The following is a 17387-nucleotide window of genomic DNA, read 5'->3' on the forward strand; positions in this document are numbered from 1 at the left end:
TTTTTTTTTTTTATCTGGAAATTTCATAGAAATTATTATATGCTATATACATTATGTATTATGATGCATATAATTTCTCAAAAAAATTGTGATATGATATTTTATTTTTTGTAGAGTCAGGGAATTGTATACAATGCTTTAACAAAAAAAAAATCTCCAAATGATGACAGAAGTGAAGACAGCAGATGGCCGTACTGGATAGTCACAAACTATACTAGACCATATATTTCCCTGTAAATTAACTAAAATCTATTGGCTTCTAAAATCTTCTAGTGAATTTAACTGTATTTGGGATGACAATTTTGTCCAAGGCACAGACTTTACTTTTTTCAAAGGAAATATCCTCTCACGTGATTCTCTTTTCCAGGCCACTGTATCCTTCTCTCCAACTCTGGACCAGCAGAGGAAATGCTCAGACTGTGACGGTACACTGATAGATGGCGATTTCATCATCACATACGATGTCAAGCGTGAACAGGAACTGGGTGATATTCAGGTTCAACTCTCAGTCACTTTTAAGAAAATATTTCAGTATGAATACTATGTTGTACTCATTTTCTGGCTCTGTTTCGGGTTTCAGATCGTGAATGGATACTTTGTGCACTTTTTTGCCCCTGGTGACTTACAACAATTGCCAAAGAACGTAGTGTTTGTGATCGACAGGAGTGGTTCCATGTCGGGAAGAAAAATGAAGCAAGTACGCTGAAAACAGATAGCGTTTGGATGTAGAACTCAACAAAGATGCAGGATTGTTAGCATTTGTTATTGTTGCCTTATTATTTTTGAACAATGGACAGACCTGTTGTTGTTGTCGTTTTTGCTTATAGACTCGAGAGGCGCTTTTGACCATTCTAGATGACCTCTATGAGGAAGACCATTTTGGCCTGGTCATATTTGATGATGAGATTGAATCATGGAGACCATCATTGATCAAAGCTACAAAAGAAAATATACAAGAAGCGAAGAAATACGTCAGAAAAATAACAGCAAACGGCAGTAAGTGTTAAAGTATGATGATGGTCCCTAAAATTTTTAGCTCATTTTGTTTTATACTAAAACCCTAGACTCAGATATTATGTATGTTTACATTTTTAAGTGACCGATATAAATGGAGCTTTGCTACAAGCCAGTAACATGCTGACTGAAACCAAGAGAAACAACTTCCTGCCAGACAACATACCCTCCATGATCATCCTCCTGACTGATGGAGAGCCAACTATTGGTATGTCTGGTCCAGAGGATTAGTGTTTATTAATCAATGAAGGAGCATCATGACTTGATTGTTAAATTATTAAATTTGATTATTTTTCAACAAACCACAGCCAGCCCTTTTATTTTTTAAAGGAAACTTTACCCCACCAACCATTTCAGATTTTCTCTTAGATTATCTAGAGCATTTGTTCTTGATAGAGAACCATTTTAGGATTAGCTGAGTTGTTGCTAAAGTAAAATTCCAACCGATCAGATTTAAGAATTCAACAGCGCAGCATTTGCTTCACACAGATTAGCATATTTAAACACATATCTGGTTGTTTGAGAAGCATTTGCGACCTAAATTACCGGAATTATACGTACAGTGAAACAAGTCACTTCCCATGTTGTGTATGAGTGAAGAAAAGGAAATGCTTCCCATTTCGATCTGTCCCACATACCGCTATGATGACATGACGGCAGTGATGTCATCCAAATCTCCCTGCTAGAACATAGCAGCCTGATAAGACCATGCCTGTTGTAAGATATGGACCAAGATGTTAATCTAAAATTAAAAGTCTTTGTTTTGGTTACATCATTCTTGGCCCACAAAACACATATCATTGGCTTCACTATGACCATATTTGGCCTGCTCAGTTTTAGGTTCTGCAACACCACCTAAACCCTTGTTTTTCAAAATAGTACACACACTACAGTACGTGCAAATGAAATCTTACCTCTGTATTAATGTTTTTCTTCCATGCAGGTGAGACAGATCCAACTGTAATCCAACAAAATGTCCATAATGCTACAGGAGGAAATATTAGCCTCTTCTGTTTGGGATTTGGTTATGATCTACACTATGGCTTTCTGGACACGATGGCCCACCAGAACAATGGTTTCGCTCGGCGAATCTACGAAGCCTCAGATGCTGTGCTGCAATTGCAGGTTGCTTTGTGTTATTTGTTGTGTGTGACAATGTCAGTTTATTTAAAAACCAGTCAAAGCCAGAACTCTGACCTTTCATTCCAAAGGGTTTCTATGAAGAGGTGGCAATTCCACTGCTCTTAGAAGTGAATCTTCATTATCCAGAGAGCATGGAGAATTCCTTGACAACCAACCGTTTCAGGCAATACTTTAGTGGCTCCGAGATTATAGTCGCTGGAAGACTAAACAACTCTGAAACGAACACATTAAACTTTGAGGTGTCAGCCCAAATGGTGAGAGAATCCGAAATAAAAAATGGAAAAGAAATGCATGTGCGATAATTATAGAACGTACTGTAACTGCATTGATTGATTTTTTTGTTTGAATTTAGCTGGATAAGCCTTTTGAGGTCAAGGGCAAGGCCGATGCTGAGGAATGGGCGGTGATGTTCCCAGAGCAAGAGTACATCTTTGGGGACTTCATTGAGCGTCTCTGGGCATATTTGACCATCCAACAGCTCTTGAATAAACAGTACGTGTGATTTTGGGTCTTTTATTTTCCTAATGTTATCTCGGGAAGTTTTCCTTCCCATTTTCACCTCTGGTCTTCTCATTAAGGATAAAGTTAAATTATAAACTTGTGAATTTCTATCCTGAATTTATAATTTTCTACAAAGCTGCTACAAATTAAACTTTCTGCTCTGATAGAGACACCTGTATACTCACAGAATGTGAGAATGTCACTGATGAAGCACTGGACCTCTCGCTAAAGTACAATTTTGTCACGCAACTCGCATCCATGGTGGTCACTAAACCGGACGCTAACGATACGTCAAAAGATATGCTAATTGCAGACAAACTGACTGAAGGTACAAATGAAATGCCTCTTTAAAATAGAACCCTAAAACTGAAATTAAAAAATAGTGCTCTTTTTATTTGTATATTTATTTTGTATCCATTTAAAACTCACCAGATGTAAAACTGTAATCATGTTTTCACATTTAAATACACAACTGATGCACATACAGTGTTGATTACACAAATCCAAGAATCCATACGAGTGTGTCACAGCGCAACAGCTAAGTACTGACAGCATGTGTCTGCTTTTCATTCACAGACGAACGGAGAGACATTGCACTACAAGGTAATTTTCTTAAAAGATAATTACAGTTAATTTGGTCAAGTGTTTAACAATCCTCAGAAGCACTACAAAACAATATTTCTACTTCTAGTCTCTGCCGGTATGGGATATAGATCACATCTATCCTTAGGAAGTGCAATTTTACCCAGTGCTGTGCATGGACCTATCATGATGGGTCTAAGGGGTAAGATATTTAGGATATTTAGGATATGTACGATATTTATGATTTTGTTTAATGACCAAAAAGTAATCAAAATGTTGAAGCATATGATGTGGCTGTTGATGGAGATCCACACTTCATCATTGAGATGCCAGAACAGAAGGATGCTCTGTGCTTCAATGCTGATGATAAACCAGGCACCATCTTCAACCTGGTGAAAGATCCAGTCTCAGGTCTGCTTTACTAATAAGTCTTAAAAATTTGCCAAAAAGTGATGACTGGACATTCAGATTTTTCACTGATTTCACTTAATTTGTATTTCTTTTAATTATAAATCCACAGGATTGATGGTAAATGGGAAAACCATTGGAGACAAGAAGGTGGAGCCTGGGAGCAAACAACACACGTACTTTGGTCAATTTGGGATTGTTCACGAGAATTTCAAGATCAAAATAATGGTGACGACCGAAATGATCACCGTGTCTGAGCATGACAAACAAGAACATCTAAGTTGGTTACAAACATCTCACGTCAAGGGTATAAAGTGAGTGAAATATCCACAGATACAAGAAAGTATTTCATTCATTCCTGTGTTACATTATCAGAAAAAAATGACTCTGGGGTTTAAAGCCCTCATAGCTTTATCTTTTTTCCTCTTCAGCATAGACCTTAATGTATACAAGGATCACAATCTTACAGTGACTCTGACAGACTCGCTGAAGTTTATTATCATGTTGCATAAAGTGTGGAAGTTCCATCCTTACCACCAAGACTACCTGGGATTCTACAACCTGGACAGCCACCATCTATCACAAAGTGTCCATGGACTACTTGGTAATTGCAACAAAAACATTATTTTTAAGCCAGGCCTTCAACTAAATGACACGAAGAGTGATTGTAGAAATAAAGAATTTAGAAAAGGAGACTTTTGTTTTGAGCTTGATAACAACAAGACCTCAAGTAAAGACTCTTTGTAGGAGGTGTTTAACAGTAGGAAGGAGAAAATGATGGTTGTTTAATAACTACTTAACCATGATGAATATGCATCTTGGCCATGGTCATGCCTTCTCACAGACGCACCATTAAATGTACCTTTCGGAGATATTGGCTTTGAATACTGCCGACGATTATAGTCACATTGATGTACAGATTGTTTACAGTAAAATTGATATTATACTTTATTACAAGTTCTGAAACCCTCAAAAAAACAATCAATAAAATATGAAATATTAAAAAAAAAAGAAGAAGCCCCACCCACCCGTCATCTTGACCATTGATGCTGCCAAGCTGTTCATTTACTTGGTTGGCAACACGTCTGCCTCTCCTTCATTTATTACAAATTAGTGTGGCTGTGATTGGATTATGATAGCATTTCACTGTTGCACTGCAACCCACTGATTAAAGCAAAAAGTAATGCAACAGCAAATTATATTCATTTCTTATTCAACTATTTGTTAAAAAAAAGTTATTCCATGACGATCTTTTTTCACTTGTGAGATCTTGGGGGTTTATAGATTTTTTATAGCTGGTAGGATTACTATACTTACCTATTCATCTATTATCTATTTATCTATTATCTATTCTTTAAAGGTGTCTTATATTCATTGTTGCCTTCTTACAGGACAATTTTTTCACGGTGTAACATATGAGGTTAGTAATACATTTCAAGGGAAGGATCCAGAAAAACCAGATGCCACCATGTTTGTGAAGGGCCGCAATCTCACAGTGACCAGGTAAATAGTAAACAAAAGACACTATTAAAGTAACATATCCCATTATATGCTGTGTATCTTCTTTAATGAATAGGCAAATGCTTCGAAATGCACAGGTAAGGAGATTTATCTAAGTGAGTTGAATTTAATGATATAATTGTGTGCTGTGCAACTCCAGGGGCTGGCAGAAGGACTTCAGAAAAGATCCCAAAAATGGAGAAAATGTGCCATGTTGGTTTTTTCATGACAACGGCACAGGGTTGATCGACGGAGTCCTCGGAGACTATATCGTCTCTGGCATCTTTGCAACTGTCTCAGAGGGAAAAGGAGAAAAAAAGTAAAATAATGGACTGTAGACATATTTTATATCTTAAAACACATGAAAGTACGAATTTATTTTACTTTTACTTTGTTTTGGAAAATGAAAATCATCTGACCATGAACCTGTATAACTTTTTTTGTCTAACAAACACTGAGAGGACTTTGTTATTGACTTTGTACACATTTGTTTCCAATTAAACTTTTCTGGTTACGTTCCAGATTAATTCAGAGTTTTTGTGTGTCTGATTTTATATATATATATATATATATATATATATATATATATATATATATATATATATATATATATTATTATTATTATTATTATTATTATTATTATTATTATTATTATTATTATTTTATAATTTTATAAAATACACCTACACAGAGAAGAAAAAACAAATTTTGTATTCACAAAATGGAGAGAACCAAACAACAAATTCAGTGATGGCTGAAAAATCTTTCATTTTTTTAAATAATTAAATACTTAAAATAAAAATTTCCACATACAGCTCCCTCATAAACGCAGAAGTGGGTGATGTGTGCTAATCCACTTAATACACCATGTACTTATACAGTACATAGTGCAACTTTGTCTGCCAAATTAAACAAGAATTTGATGAGAAAATCAATGCCAGGTTAGTGAACTTCCAATGGTCTATGATGAACACTAAAATAAAGGTAAACGTTCTGCCTTCTGCTGAACAACAAAGGACTGAGAACTCAATGCATCATGTCTACTGCGTGGACCGTGCTACTGATCTGCATCTCGGTTTACTTATGTTTACCATCTGGATCTGATGGAGCCTTAGTGATCTCAAGAGACGATGAGCAACAGGTCTGGGAATGAAAAAGGTTTCAAAAGTTATGGTGAAATTGGAATGTATATGTCATTAGTATATACAGTACCGTTCTAACGGTCTAAAAGTCTGAAACGAGAGTAAAAATCTATTAGTTAATATATTTGCTAACATTTGCTATATTTATATATATTAGTTAATATAATTGCTAATAATATTATCTTTTAGACCCTACTGTGTTGTGTAGTTCATGAGCTAGAGATATTATAATGACAACACACTGACTGTCTGTTTCTGCAGGAAAGTGCTTACAATCCCAAAGTCATAAAGGTATTGTGCTTCTTTGTAATTAAATGCAATAATAGAAATGTAGTGAATAAACCTATTTTGAAACCATTTATTATGCACATCACTGGTACGATGCATTCATTTCTTTTTACAAGACTAATGTAGATTAAGATTGGGATTATTGTTTTCATACGAATTCTTTCCCCCCCGATTGTCTTCTAACAGAAACGAAGTGTGAGTGTTTCTGAGGTAAGAATAAGAGAGGTTTTAAACTACTGTCATCGATTGTGGCTTGAAATAAATAAATAAATAAATAAATAAATAAATAAATAAATAAATAAATAAATAAATAAATAATCCATGTGCTAATTTAATTGTTAACTAGGTGGTTAATAGAAACTACGGAATATACCTCAGCTATCTCTTTCAACATACAGACTTCTTGGCACTTATTTTAAATAACATGTTAAGTTGAGAATTTAAATTCTGAAAAGTGTATTAAGTACTTTTATTTTATTTGCTCTCTCTCTTTCTCAGATAGAATTACAGAATGTGAAGATCAACTGCATGGTGACGTCTCGGTTCGCCCACACAGTCATGACGTCCATGGCTCTGAACAAAGCCAACGTTTCACAGGAAGTCTTCTTCGATGTGGAGTTACCCAAGACGGCCTTCATCACCAACTTCAGCATGTCAGTCGTGGGCTGGTTTTATTTACATTTACATTTACATTTACATTTACAGCATTACAGCATTTACAGCAGACGCCCTTATCCAGAGCGATGCACATAAGTGCTTAAATCTCTAACATTGGATACAATAATGCTGGCTCACTAGGTTACATACTTAAGATACCATGAGTTTAAAACATTTGTTCAAAGTTACAATGAAAACGTGTCAAAGGTTGTGTTTTTTTAATGCAAAAGATAGGAAAAGAAGTGCTAGTTGAAGTGTTTCCTGAACCTTCAACCGTCTTAAGCCGTCACTTGAAAGCTTTATAGAATGTCATTGTTCTTATTTTGCAGATAAATTCATGTTATGCTTATTTACCATGTTATTGTTTTGTAATATAATACTGCAATATTTACATTTCAGGGAGATTAATGGAAACACATATGTAGGAGTGGTTAAGGAGAAAGAAAAGGCCAAGAAGCAGTATGAGGCAGCTGTGTCATCTGGAAAGACTGCCGGTCTTGTCAAGTGAGTATAATACTACTACTACTACTACTACTACTACTACTACTACTACTAATAATAATAATAATAATAATAATAATAATAATAATAATAATAATAATAGTATGGGCTTGAGGAGGCTCTGGGGCTATGTACATGTTTTTAAGAGGTGGGGGAAAAAGAGTATCCAGAGACAAATGAACTTAATGCATTTATAACATGTCCAATCCACTGTGCATCTCGAACGTCAAGAATAAGAAGGACTGGTGGGTTTTGTTTTAGTAGGAGAAAAAACACAAACTGAACTGAGTAGTGAGCATCAGTGAAAAATCTGTATAGAATAAATGACCTTTCACTAATGTTATACTGTCTCTATTCTGTTATGTTTTCCCCCAGAGCTTCAGGCAGAAAGATGGAGAAATTCTCTGTCTCTGTGAACATCGCAGCCAACAGCAACATCACATTCACACTTACGTTCGAGGAGCTCCTTCAGCGTCGGCTTGGCAAATATGAGCTAATGATCCGAGTCAAACCCAAACAGCTGGTCCAGAACTTTGAGGTGGAGTTCATTCCTATCTAAGAGCTCTCTTTTTTAAATCTTCCTCACACATATAAAGACAATTACTTTTTTTTTAACTCACCCATAGATTGTTGCTGATGTCTTCGAGCCTCAGGGCATTACATTTCTGAATGCCCACGGTACATTCATTACCAATGAGCTACTTCCCCTGGTGGAGAAAACAGTCACTGACAAAAGAGTGAGTAATGCAGTATTTACTTTTGCTAATAATCTAAAACCACAAAGCCAAACAAACAGAAGCATGTGAAAGGACAGAGCTTCATTAACTGAGTTCGGAGACCATAGTTTCCTTGTATTGTGGCTCCAGACTGATTTTCTCTTTGTCCTAATTTCCAGGCCCATGTGTCCTTTTCTCCAACTCTGGATCAGCAAAGGAAATGTCCAGACTGTGATGGCACACTGATAGATGGAGATTTCTTCATTAACTATGATGTCAATCGTGAAGATATGTTTGGAAATATTCAGGTTCGGATTTATATAAGCAGTAACTTCTCTGAGGTTCTGAATATCAGCATTTCTCTGTAATAATAATTCCTCCAGTAATATCGCTCATGCCCTATGTTTCAGATAGTGAACGGGTATTTCGTACACTTCTTTGCCCCAGCTGATTTTCCAAAATTGCCAAAAAATGTTGTTTTTGTGATCGACAGAAGTGGCTCCATGTCTGGAACAAAAATGCACCAGGTAACCTAAGAGAAAATGTAGCGCATCGAATTGAGCGGCTCTGACATTATTTTATTATTTGCCTTGTTCCCCTTTGGTCAGACTCATGAGGGACTGAAGACAATTCTCAATGAGTTACATGAAGAAGACCACTTCGGCTTCGTAACATTTTCGGGTGATGTTAAAGCATGGAAACCGTCACTAACTACAGCCACAAAGGAAAATCTAAAAAATGCAGAAGCTTTTGTTGAAACCATCACCGCATCTGGATGTAAATATTGCCAGAACTTCTGATTTCTGGGTTTTGTTTTCTTTCCTTTGAGACTTTTATATGCCAAGTTTATTTTCAATTTGTAGTTATTCTGTTGTTTATTTACTAAAAGAATACTTTAATACTAAAAATAAAAAAAAGAATTTAATACTTTAATAATAAAAAGTATACTTTTTATTCATTTATATTCACATTTCATGTTGTGATACATCCACAGAATCATTTTTTTAAAATAGTTTATAACTTTAATTAAATTAAAATATTTATCCGTTCAATTTGATGAATAACACTATATATATATATATTTATTATTTTTTAGTAACAAATATCAATGACGCTGTTTTGTTTGCTGTGAAAATGCTGAAGGACGCCATGAACAAAAAAACTGTCCCAGAAAACAGTGCGTCCATGATCATCCTACTGACTGATGGAAACCCAAATGAAGGTACAGTATGTGTTAGGTAGTAGTGACATTTTTTGTTATATTGTGTGACTTGAAAGCATTTAATTAAAAATGAGTTGGCAAGAGATAGATCTAGGGAAATTAGATCTAAGGTTTATTATTTGAAATTAAATTTCATTGAATGTTTTATATTCACCAAATTAATAAGATTTGATAAACTGTTGAAATTCCAGTATATATCATTCATTCATTAATTCATTCATTCATTCATTCATTTATTTATTTATTTATTTATTTATTTATTTATTTATTTATTTTAGGTGAAAGTAATATACAATCCATTCAAAATAATGTAAAGAATGCTATTGGTGGAGAGATGACTCTCTTTTGCTTGGGCTTTGGCTATGATGTAAGCTATACTTTCCTGGATGTTATGGCCAAGCAGAACAACGGTCTGGCTCGGAGAATCTACGAGGGATCAGATGCTGTGGTTCAGCTGCAGGTGTGAACTCTACTCTACATGAATTATAACAATCAAATGCAAAGTTCTCACTTACATTCACTCACTCACTACCGCTTATCCGAACTACTCGGGTCACGGGGAGCCTGTGCCTATCTCAGGCGTCATTGGGCATCAAGGCAGGATACACCTCCAACGGAGTGCCAACCCATTGCAGGGCGCAAACACACTCTCATTCACTCACGCAATCACACACTATGGACAATTTTTCCAGAGTTGCCAATCAACCTACCATGCATGTCTTTGGACCGGGGGAGGAAACCGGAGTACCCAGAGCAAACCCCCGAGGCACGGGGAGAACATGCAAACTCCACACACACAAGGCGGAGGCGGGTATCGAACCCCAAACCCTGGAGGTGTGAGGCAAACGTGCTAACCCTGAGCCACTGTGCCCCCCCTCCCTCACATGACAATACTATTATGTTTAAGTAAGAGAAGAAGAAGGTCTGGTGAAGGAACAACACCGTAACATAAGTGATAACAGGAAATAATAAGTGGACTAAACTATAAATGGATAAAACATGGCACTCGATCATTTTAAAAATGTTAGTGTTGGCAAATTGCTTTACTGTGTCAACATTTTATTTTATTACATTTTATTCTTTAAATATTGACTTTACAGAGATATTTCATCAGTAGAGTTTACATAATGGATTATAAATGTTTTTAATAAAACGTCTTTTGTTTGACAGGGTTTCTACGACGAGATCGCAAACGTTCTCCTATCAGACGTCAATTTCCAATATCCAGAAAACTCGGTAAACTCACTGACCGGCAGCAAATTTAAGCAGCTGTTTAACGGGTCTGAGATCGTTGTGGCAGGTCGACTGAATGACAACATGATGAACGACTTGCCATTCGAAGTGACTGCTCAGTCGGTGAGAGATGGCAAAAGGCTTCACCATATAACAGTGTCGGAAATAGAAACTCACTCTTTACAAATTTGTTGCAAAGTTGAGCTTCATCTGATCTTTGTTTCTCTTTCTGTTTAGGTAGAAAAGGACTTGGTATTTGTAGGAAACGCCACTGCTCAAGACTGGAAGACCATCTTCCCTGACCAGGAGTACATCTTTGGAGATTTCACAGAGCATCTCTGGGCATATCTGACCATCCAGAATCTTTTGGACAAGATGTTAGTGTGACATTCGTGTGATTTTTTTTTTTTTGGATGTGAACAACAAGGATCATCTAGATGTTTAGACAATGCATTTGGCTAGAATGTCTAGATCAAGAAGCATAACAAATAGCAATAGTATTGACTGACAGCTAGAAAAAGTAGTTGTATAGTTATTTGAATATGCATTTATGTGTAGTCTAATATACAAGAGCCCCAACCAAAACCTAATAGAAAGCATTTCCCGACAGAGAAAAGGGTTCTCCTGAGGAGAAGATAAAAGCCACGGAAGATGCACTAGAGCTCTCTCTGAAATACAACTTTGTCACCCCACTCACATCCATGGTGGTCACCAAGCCTGAAACTGAGGAAAATCCAGAGGACACGTTTATTGCTGACAAGCTGACAGAAGGTAAAGTATAAATACATGTTGTTCTAAAGTTTTTATTGTCTTTTTTTTGTCTTTGTCTTTTTATCTCTTAAGGTGTTGAGTTTTCTTATTGTCAAAATTCAAGAACAGAACAGAATAAACTAAATAAACCACCATCTCAATCAATTCCATCAACACTTTTTACTCTCACACTGTTATGTAAGCTGTTATGACTGTCAGTTCTGTCTCTCACTCTGGAAACAAACTTTGAAAGGACAAACCTCCTCTCCATCTGATTCTTGACCACTCATCTGCTACCACACATTGATCAGTGCTTAGGTAATACATGCATGTTTGATTAACTGAAACATTTAATACATTTGACATATCATATGTTGATTTACAGATCAGCGCCGGCATGTTCCACAAGGTAAGCTACTTTAAAATATTAAGTATTTCTTACTCTCAGTGTGATTGAGTGTCATTCGAAATGGAAAAATAGAAAGCCTCTAATTTTCTTTCTTCTAGCTGCCGGTGTTACGCTTCAGAGGACTTATACTTCATCAGTTACAAATTGGGGTAAATGTTTTATTAATTAAGCCTGATATTGCGTATCCTAACACCCAAGAATAAGGTAACCAAATTTTAAAAAATTCTGTTTGTTTAATTTACATAACAGTTGATTCAGATCCACACTTCATCATTGAGTTTGCAGACCAAAATGATGCACTCTGCTTCAACATCAATGACAAACCAGGCACCATCTTTAACCTGATCAAAGATCCACTGATAGGTAAGTGAAAATGTGGTTTTCCAAGATTCTCAAAAATCTTTTCTAAGATTCCCAAAAGTAACTTTTTTCTTAAAGGTATCATTGTAAATGGTCAAACCATCGGCGACAAGAAGATAGACCCCGAGAACACGATGAACACCTACTTTGGGAGCTTTGGAATCGTTCATGCTAAGTTTGGCATCAGATTAGTGGTGACTACACAGGACATCTTGGTGTCTGAAAAGGGCAAACAGTCAAAACTCTTCTGGTCTGACAATATTTCCATCAAAGGCTCCAAGTGAGTAAGACAGACACATCCATTCCATGTCTAAGCTGTTGCATAGCTACAGTTAAGTCCCAGTTCTAGAAGAAAAATAATCAAATTTTCTCCTCAGTATGGATCTGCATGTAGCAAAAGACCGCAGTCTTACAGTGACCTTGAGGAACTCTGTGAAATTTGTCATTGTTCTACACAAAGTATGGAAGAAACACCCCTACCACCAGGATTTCTTGGGCTTTTACACTCTGGACAGCCATCTTTTTTCACAAAGAGTCCATGGGCTACTTGGTAACTTCCAACCAAAGACATGCGATTTCAAATTGTGCTAAAACTGATAAAATTCTGGTTATGCTATAATTTATAATTAGGATATATGAAGTATTTTATTTTGTAAGGACGCCACTGGAACTGTCATCAAAACTCATCATCAAAACATCTGTTGTCATTGTTTTATTTTTCTTACAGGACAGTTTTTCCATGGTATAACATTTGAAGTTAGTGATATGTTTAAAGGGAAAGATCCAGACAAACCAGATGCCACCATGTTTGTGAAGGGCCACAATCTCACAGTGACCAGGTATTAACATGAAAAGAGTTAAAGTAATTGTTTTGTACAAGCAAGGCCTGAACATTGAATGGGTGAATATTAATTGTGTTCTATGTGACTCCAGAGGCTGGCAGAAGGACTTCAGAAAGGATTTGAAAAAAGGAGAAAATGTGCCATGTTGGTTCGTTCATAAAAATGGCACAGGGCTGATCGATGGAGAAATTGAAGACTACATTGTCTCTGGTCTCTTTAAGACAATCTGAGAAAATATTAAAATTTTCTGCTCAATGCTACCTTCATATTAAAGATCTCTGGCAACTATACAACAGACTGCTTGTGTCTTTCACTTGGAGCTACACCACACACATTCTCGCTGACCCACTGAGTTACATGTGCTGACAGAAAGCGGCTAATGCAGCCATAGTGTTCAGGAAACAGTCACCCAATGTAAAACATCTTCAACAGTGAAAGGTTTCCCACAAATCCCACAAAGAGATTTCCCACAAATCCACGACACATTACTTGAGTTGTTCTGCTCTGACAAAAGTCCCAACAACCTTTGGTTCATTGCAGCTGCGTTTTGTCTTGGCTGGTGTCTCTGAGCTGGTAAGCATGCATCTGACAGGCATAATTTGAAGCTTGTATTAAGTTCGATGTTTTCTTTTTCAGCTTTGTGTTGCAATTATGTAAAGAGAAAACTTGCATTCCCCCTGGTGGGACATAAAGAAACAATAATTAAATCATTAAAAAGTACAAGTACTTTCAAGGCCCTGGTGGTTCAGTGGGTTAGCAACGTGGTGTCCTGTTTATGTGACAATCCTGGTTCAAGCCTTGCTTAAGGTGTTGGGTTTTCTTATAAGTGCATGTTTCTTACAAGTGCATTGTGTAAATGTTATGTAAATGATAACACCCTTAAAAAATAAAAAATGTGGCTAGAAGCCCAAAGGCACTAGTGGACTAAGTGTGCGTATAAGTGTGTATCTGACAGTCCTGGTTTGAGGTGTAGGTTTTCGTGTGAAGCAAAAGATAAGCCACATAGAAAAAAGGCCAGTAGTCAGAAAGCCCTGGTGGCTCAGGGGTAGAGGTGAGATCTGTGCTGTCATATATGAGGGCTGTGTTGTATGTCTATATTTTGTTAAGCATAGGTAATGTAAATTAAACCCCCCCAAATATCTTCACTACATGGAAGGCACTGGTGGCTCATGGGGTTAGTGTGGCAGTGTGTGTATGTGTGAGAGTCTGGCAGTCCTGGTTCAAGGCTTGGAGGTGATGTACTTTTTTATGAAAACATGTCTGGTTGTGTGTAGGTGTTGTTAAGTAAAAGATAAACCCCTAAAAAAAGCTGTGTAGACAGAAAGCACTGGTGGCTCAGTGGGCTAGAGGTGAGGTCTGGGCTGCTTTCCCTGTGAGTACACAGGATTGAGACCCCTCTGGGGAGCTGAAGGTGCTGGAAACAAGTGGGACACTAAATCTGGCAAAGTGAGAAAGAGGAGTGAAAGCCAGTATGTCCCACCTGGGGCTCTGGGAGAGGTGGAGCAGGGGGTTATGCTACTCTGGGATCTATCTATCAATCATATATTGCTTAAACTTTATTTTATTATACTATTAGTATATATATTTTTAACCTATATATTTTATATATATATAACCTATATATATAACCTATATATTTTTTCTTACATTATACTTTTATATTGATCTTTTTTTTTTTCATTTAAGTTAGTAAGTTACACTTTTTACTACTTAGTTACTTAACATGATATGTAATTAAAAAGTTTTGAAATTCTGGGTTTGAACCAGGAACCACGGACTCCAGAGACACGCACACTTCCACCAGGCCAATGGGGCACCCTGCAACGAAGCACCTTTTTTTTTTATTTTTTTTTTATTTTATTTTGGCATTTACCATTTGACTTAGTCTACATTCAAGAACCAAGAACCACGGACTGCAACACGATGACAATGGTAAAATATCACATATTCATATCCTATTAACAGTGAGTAAATATATAATTTATTTAAATAAGACCTTTATCTTTAATTAATTTAATTACATTTAATTTCAATTAGTCAATTATTAAATTACATGCTGAATAAATCTTACACTTAGACTTTTTTTTGCGTGAAAATAAATACTAAAATAACCAGGAGGAAAAGGAAGGAACATTTTCATTGCAATTTTTTTAATGTATAAAATATTTAGACTTCAAATGAGAACAAAAGAATGAAGCAAACACCTTTGTATTTGTCTAGAAAACATACAAATGATACAAAAAGTCATTCAACATTTAGAAATAAGATTTCTGTAATTTCAAATTCCAGTTAAGTCAATCAATAACTATAAACCAGCCTTTTTTATTGCAAATGGTTCTTAAAGTTCTGGCCCACAGTGGACTTCCAGCCGTGGTTCCCTTTAATGCAGATCGTTTCTTTGATCTCATCACTTGCCGAAGACGCTTCCTGATGGAGCTTTGGGTTTGTCTAGTGCCGTCTCTGTTCCTGTACGCAATCCACTAAACACGGACGGAGCCGTCTTGCCCATACGTTCTGAAATCAGAGATAACATCCCATAATACTTTTGAACCTTATTCTATTACAATGCTTGTAATGTTATACAGTAGGGATGTGCAGTTATAGGGAAATAATCACCAGAGTTGTGGTGTGATGTGGCCTGGGGCAAATCCAAGACACCACATTTTGCGTTTTATTCATTTTCTGCCCCAGCAATTTGCCCAGACTTACCATTTTCACCATATTCAACAACCAATGAGCGGGTAAAATCTTTGCAGGTTATGATACCATGAAATAGTTCTCAGAGAAGCTGACGTTTGGTGTCATCCAACACATAACTGTTTTAAATTATTATTGATATTCATATATTCAATATCAAACAGACAAGTGAAGTGGTACAAATTGTGAAATGTCCCATTCAGACTCGTGGAACAGAGCTTGACCGATCATATTAGTGCAGCATAATATTTACACTACAAATACTGTGAGATATTACTAGAAACGTTCAAGCATAAAATATTGACCTTTAACTCAACCTGAAAGCAACAGAAATAATAAGTAATGTGTAAATTCTCACCACACTCCACCATGACTTCGTAGGTTTTACTCTTCGCCTCACCCTTTAGGCCCAGCTTACTTCGGGCCCCTTTCAGGTCCTCCTCCTTCACAGGTGGACGCTTCTTCTTCTTCACCTCTCCTGGCTGAGGAAGCAAATCGAGACCGTTAAACAAATCCGATTTGATTCTCATGTAACAATGAACAAGTTTCGTTAGCGTATTTCTCGACAGGAGACCGTACCTGAGACATGTCGTGGAACCGTTCGATCCTGATTAGCAGCAAGCTGGCTGTTTACTTGTCGCACTCTTGTGTGTCCCTTTATATCCTCTCCTTAGTGCTATCTCTGTCTTTCTGTTATCACAGGGTATTATTAGGTATGACGTCAGGGACGTGAAGTGAATGAGCCTTCTCATTGACCGTGATGGCCACGAACAGCCGGACGAACATAGCTTCCTCAACTCCACTGAAACCTGAACCATTATAATGCTTTATAGGTCCTTTATGACACATTTTTCTATGATGCTCATTCATGTGATATATAATATCCATTTTAACAACAAAAAGTTGTCAAAAGTAAAAGTTTGACACTTTTATATGAATTCTACGATTATGAATTATGAGAAAATGCAGTTATAATAAAAACCCAAGAATAGCTATCCCTTTAAACAGACTTTAAATATAATTGACTCTCTCTTTATAAATAAACAATGACATTACTGGTTTATAAGCTCCTAAATATTCTCGACACACTCAACACTAACGATTTTATCAAACGAGCAGATATAGAAGGGGACGTCTTTAACAGCCGGAACAATTTTACACAGCAAAACAAAATAACAAAGCACAATGAGTCAGTCTTAGTGAATGAGTGCAGCAGTCAGTGTGTGTGTGTGTGTGTTTTTGGGGAAAGCAAGCTATGAATAGTCACTGAGGCCATGTGTCTGGTGTTCTGAAGGATCTGGTTAGACTTAAGAAACACTGACAAATGCTGATCTGATAGAGTCACTATTTTAAGTAACTGTACAGATTATTCTTTACTCTCAAGCCCTAATTTATTGTTAAGAAAACATAATAGTTACTGGA

At 36.5% G+C, this 17387-nt stretch overlaps 3 protein-coding genes across 3 annotated transcripts in view; 2 read left to right on the forward strand and 1 right to left on the reverse strand.

Annotated features, from left to right (window-relative positions):
* The window catches only part of LOC113661829 (inter-alpha-trypsin inhibitor heavy chain H3-like), an 8104-nt gene extending 2451 nt beyond the window's left edge, over nt 1-5653 (forward strand). The window contains exons 7-21 of the mRNA XM_027176298.2: nt 368-496; nt 581-697; nt 828-996; nt 1097-1222; nt 1958-2139; nt 2226-2411; nt 2510-2649; nt 2826-2986; nt 3235-3261; nt 3350-3442; nt 3523-3651; nt 3761-3962; nt 4080-4252; nt 5040-5151; nt 5309-5653. Coding sequence (XP_027032099.1) covers nt 368-496; nt 581-697; nt 828-996; nt 1097-1222; nt 1958-2139; nt 2226-2411; nt 2510-2649; nt 2826-2986; nt 3235-3261; nt 3350-3442; nt 3523-3651; nt 3761-3962; nt 4080-4252; nt 5040-5151; nt 5309-5471 — 2109 coding nt within the window. The 3' untranslated portion in view covers nt 5472-5653. The remainder of the gene's footprint in view (nt 1-367; nt 497-580; nt 698-827; nt 997-1096; nt 1223-1957; nt 2140-2225; nt 2412-2509; nt 2650-2825; nt 2987-3234; nt 3262-3349; nt 3443-3522; nt 3652-3760; nt 3963-4079; nt 4253-5039; nt 5152-5308) is intronic.
* A 469-nt stretch (nt 5654-6122) lies between these two features.
* itih3a.1 (inter-alpha-trypsin inhibitor heavy chain 3a, tandem duplicate 1) lies at nt 6123-13558 on the forward strand. The gene is made up of 22 exons (XM_027176478.2): nt 6123-6289; nt 6552-6581; nt 6765-6788; nt 7077-7231; nt 7635-7739; nt 8112-8274; nt 8363-8473; nt 8632-8760; nt 8863-8979; nt 9061-9229; nt 9549-9674; nt 9953-10134; nt 10845-11030; nt 11145-11284; nt 11518-11678; nt 12043-12066; nt 12165-12215; nt 12316-12429; nt 12505-12706; nt 12804-12976; nt 13154-13265; nt 13360-13558. The coding sequence occupies exons 1-22, from the start codon at nt 6185-6187 to the stop codon at nt 13496-13498; spliced, it is 2718 nt and encodes a 905-aa protein (XP_027032279.2). The 5' UTR covers nt 6123-6184; the 3' UTR covers nt 13499-13558.
* A 1838-nt stretch (nt 13559-15396) lies between these two features.
* Nucleotides 15397-16703, reverse strand: mustn1b (musculoskeletal, embryonic nuclear protein 1b). Its single transcript, XM_027176436.2, has 3 exons — nt 16545-16703; nt 16324-16447; nt 15397-15782 (listed from the first exon to the last, which is right to left on the reverse strand). Exons 1-3 carry the CDS (start codon nt 16551-16553, stop codon nt 15676-15678), a joined length of 240 nt encoding a protein of 79 aa, XP_027032237.1. The 5' UTR covers nt 16554-16703; the 3' UTR covers nt 15397-15675.
* Nucleotides 16704-17387: the final 684 nt, after the last annotated feature.

The sequence above is a fragment of the Tachysurus fulvidraco genome, chromosome 2, assembly GCF_022655615.1.
Source record: "Tachysurus fulvidraco isolate hzauxx_2018 chromosome 2, HZAU_PFXX_2.0, whole genome shotgun sequence".
Classification (NCBI taxonomy): Eukaryota; Metazoa; Chordata; class Actinopteri; order Siluriformes; family Bagridae; genus Tachysurus; species Tachysurus fulvidraco.

Bases quoted from the DNA above. Each gene is read 5' to 3' on its own strand.
- mustn1b (XM_027176436.2), bottom strand. The intron at 15,783-16,323 runs GTGAGAATTTAC...CTCTGATTTCAG, and splicing joins CGAAGTCATGGTGGAGTGTG to AACGTATGGGCAAGACGGCT.
- itih3a.1 (XM_027176478.2), top strand. From the start codon at position 6,185: ATGTCTACTGCGTGGACCGTGCTACTGATCTGCATCTCGGTTTACTTA. The intron at 8,275-8,362 runs GTGGAGTTCATT...ACTCACCCATAG, and splicing joins AGCTGGTCCAGAACTTTGAG to ATTGTTGCTGATGTCTTCGA. The intron at 12,216-12,315 runs GTAAATGTTTTA...TTTACATAACAG, and splicing joins TTCATCAGTTACAAATTGGG to TTGATTCAGATCCACACTTC.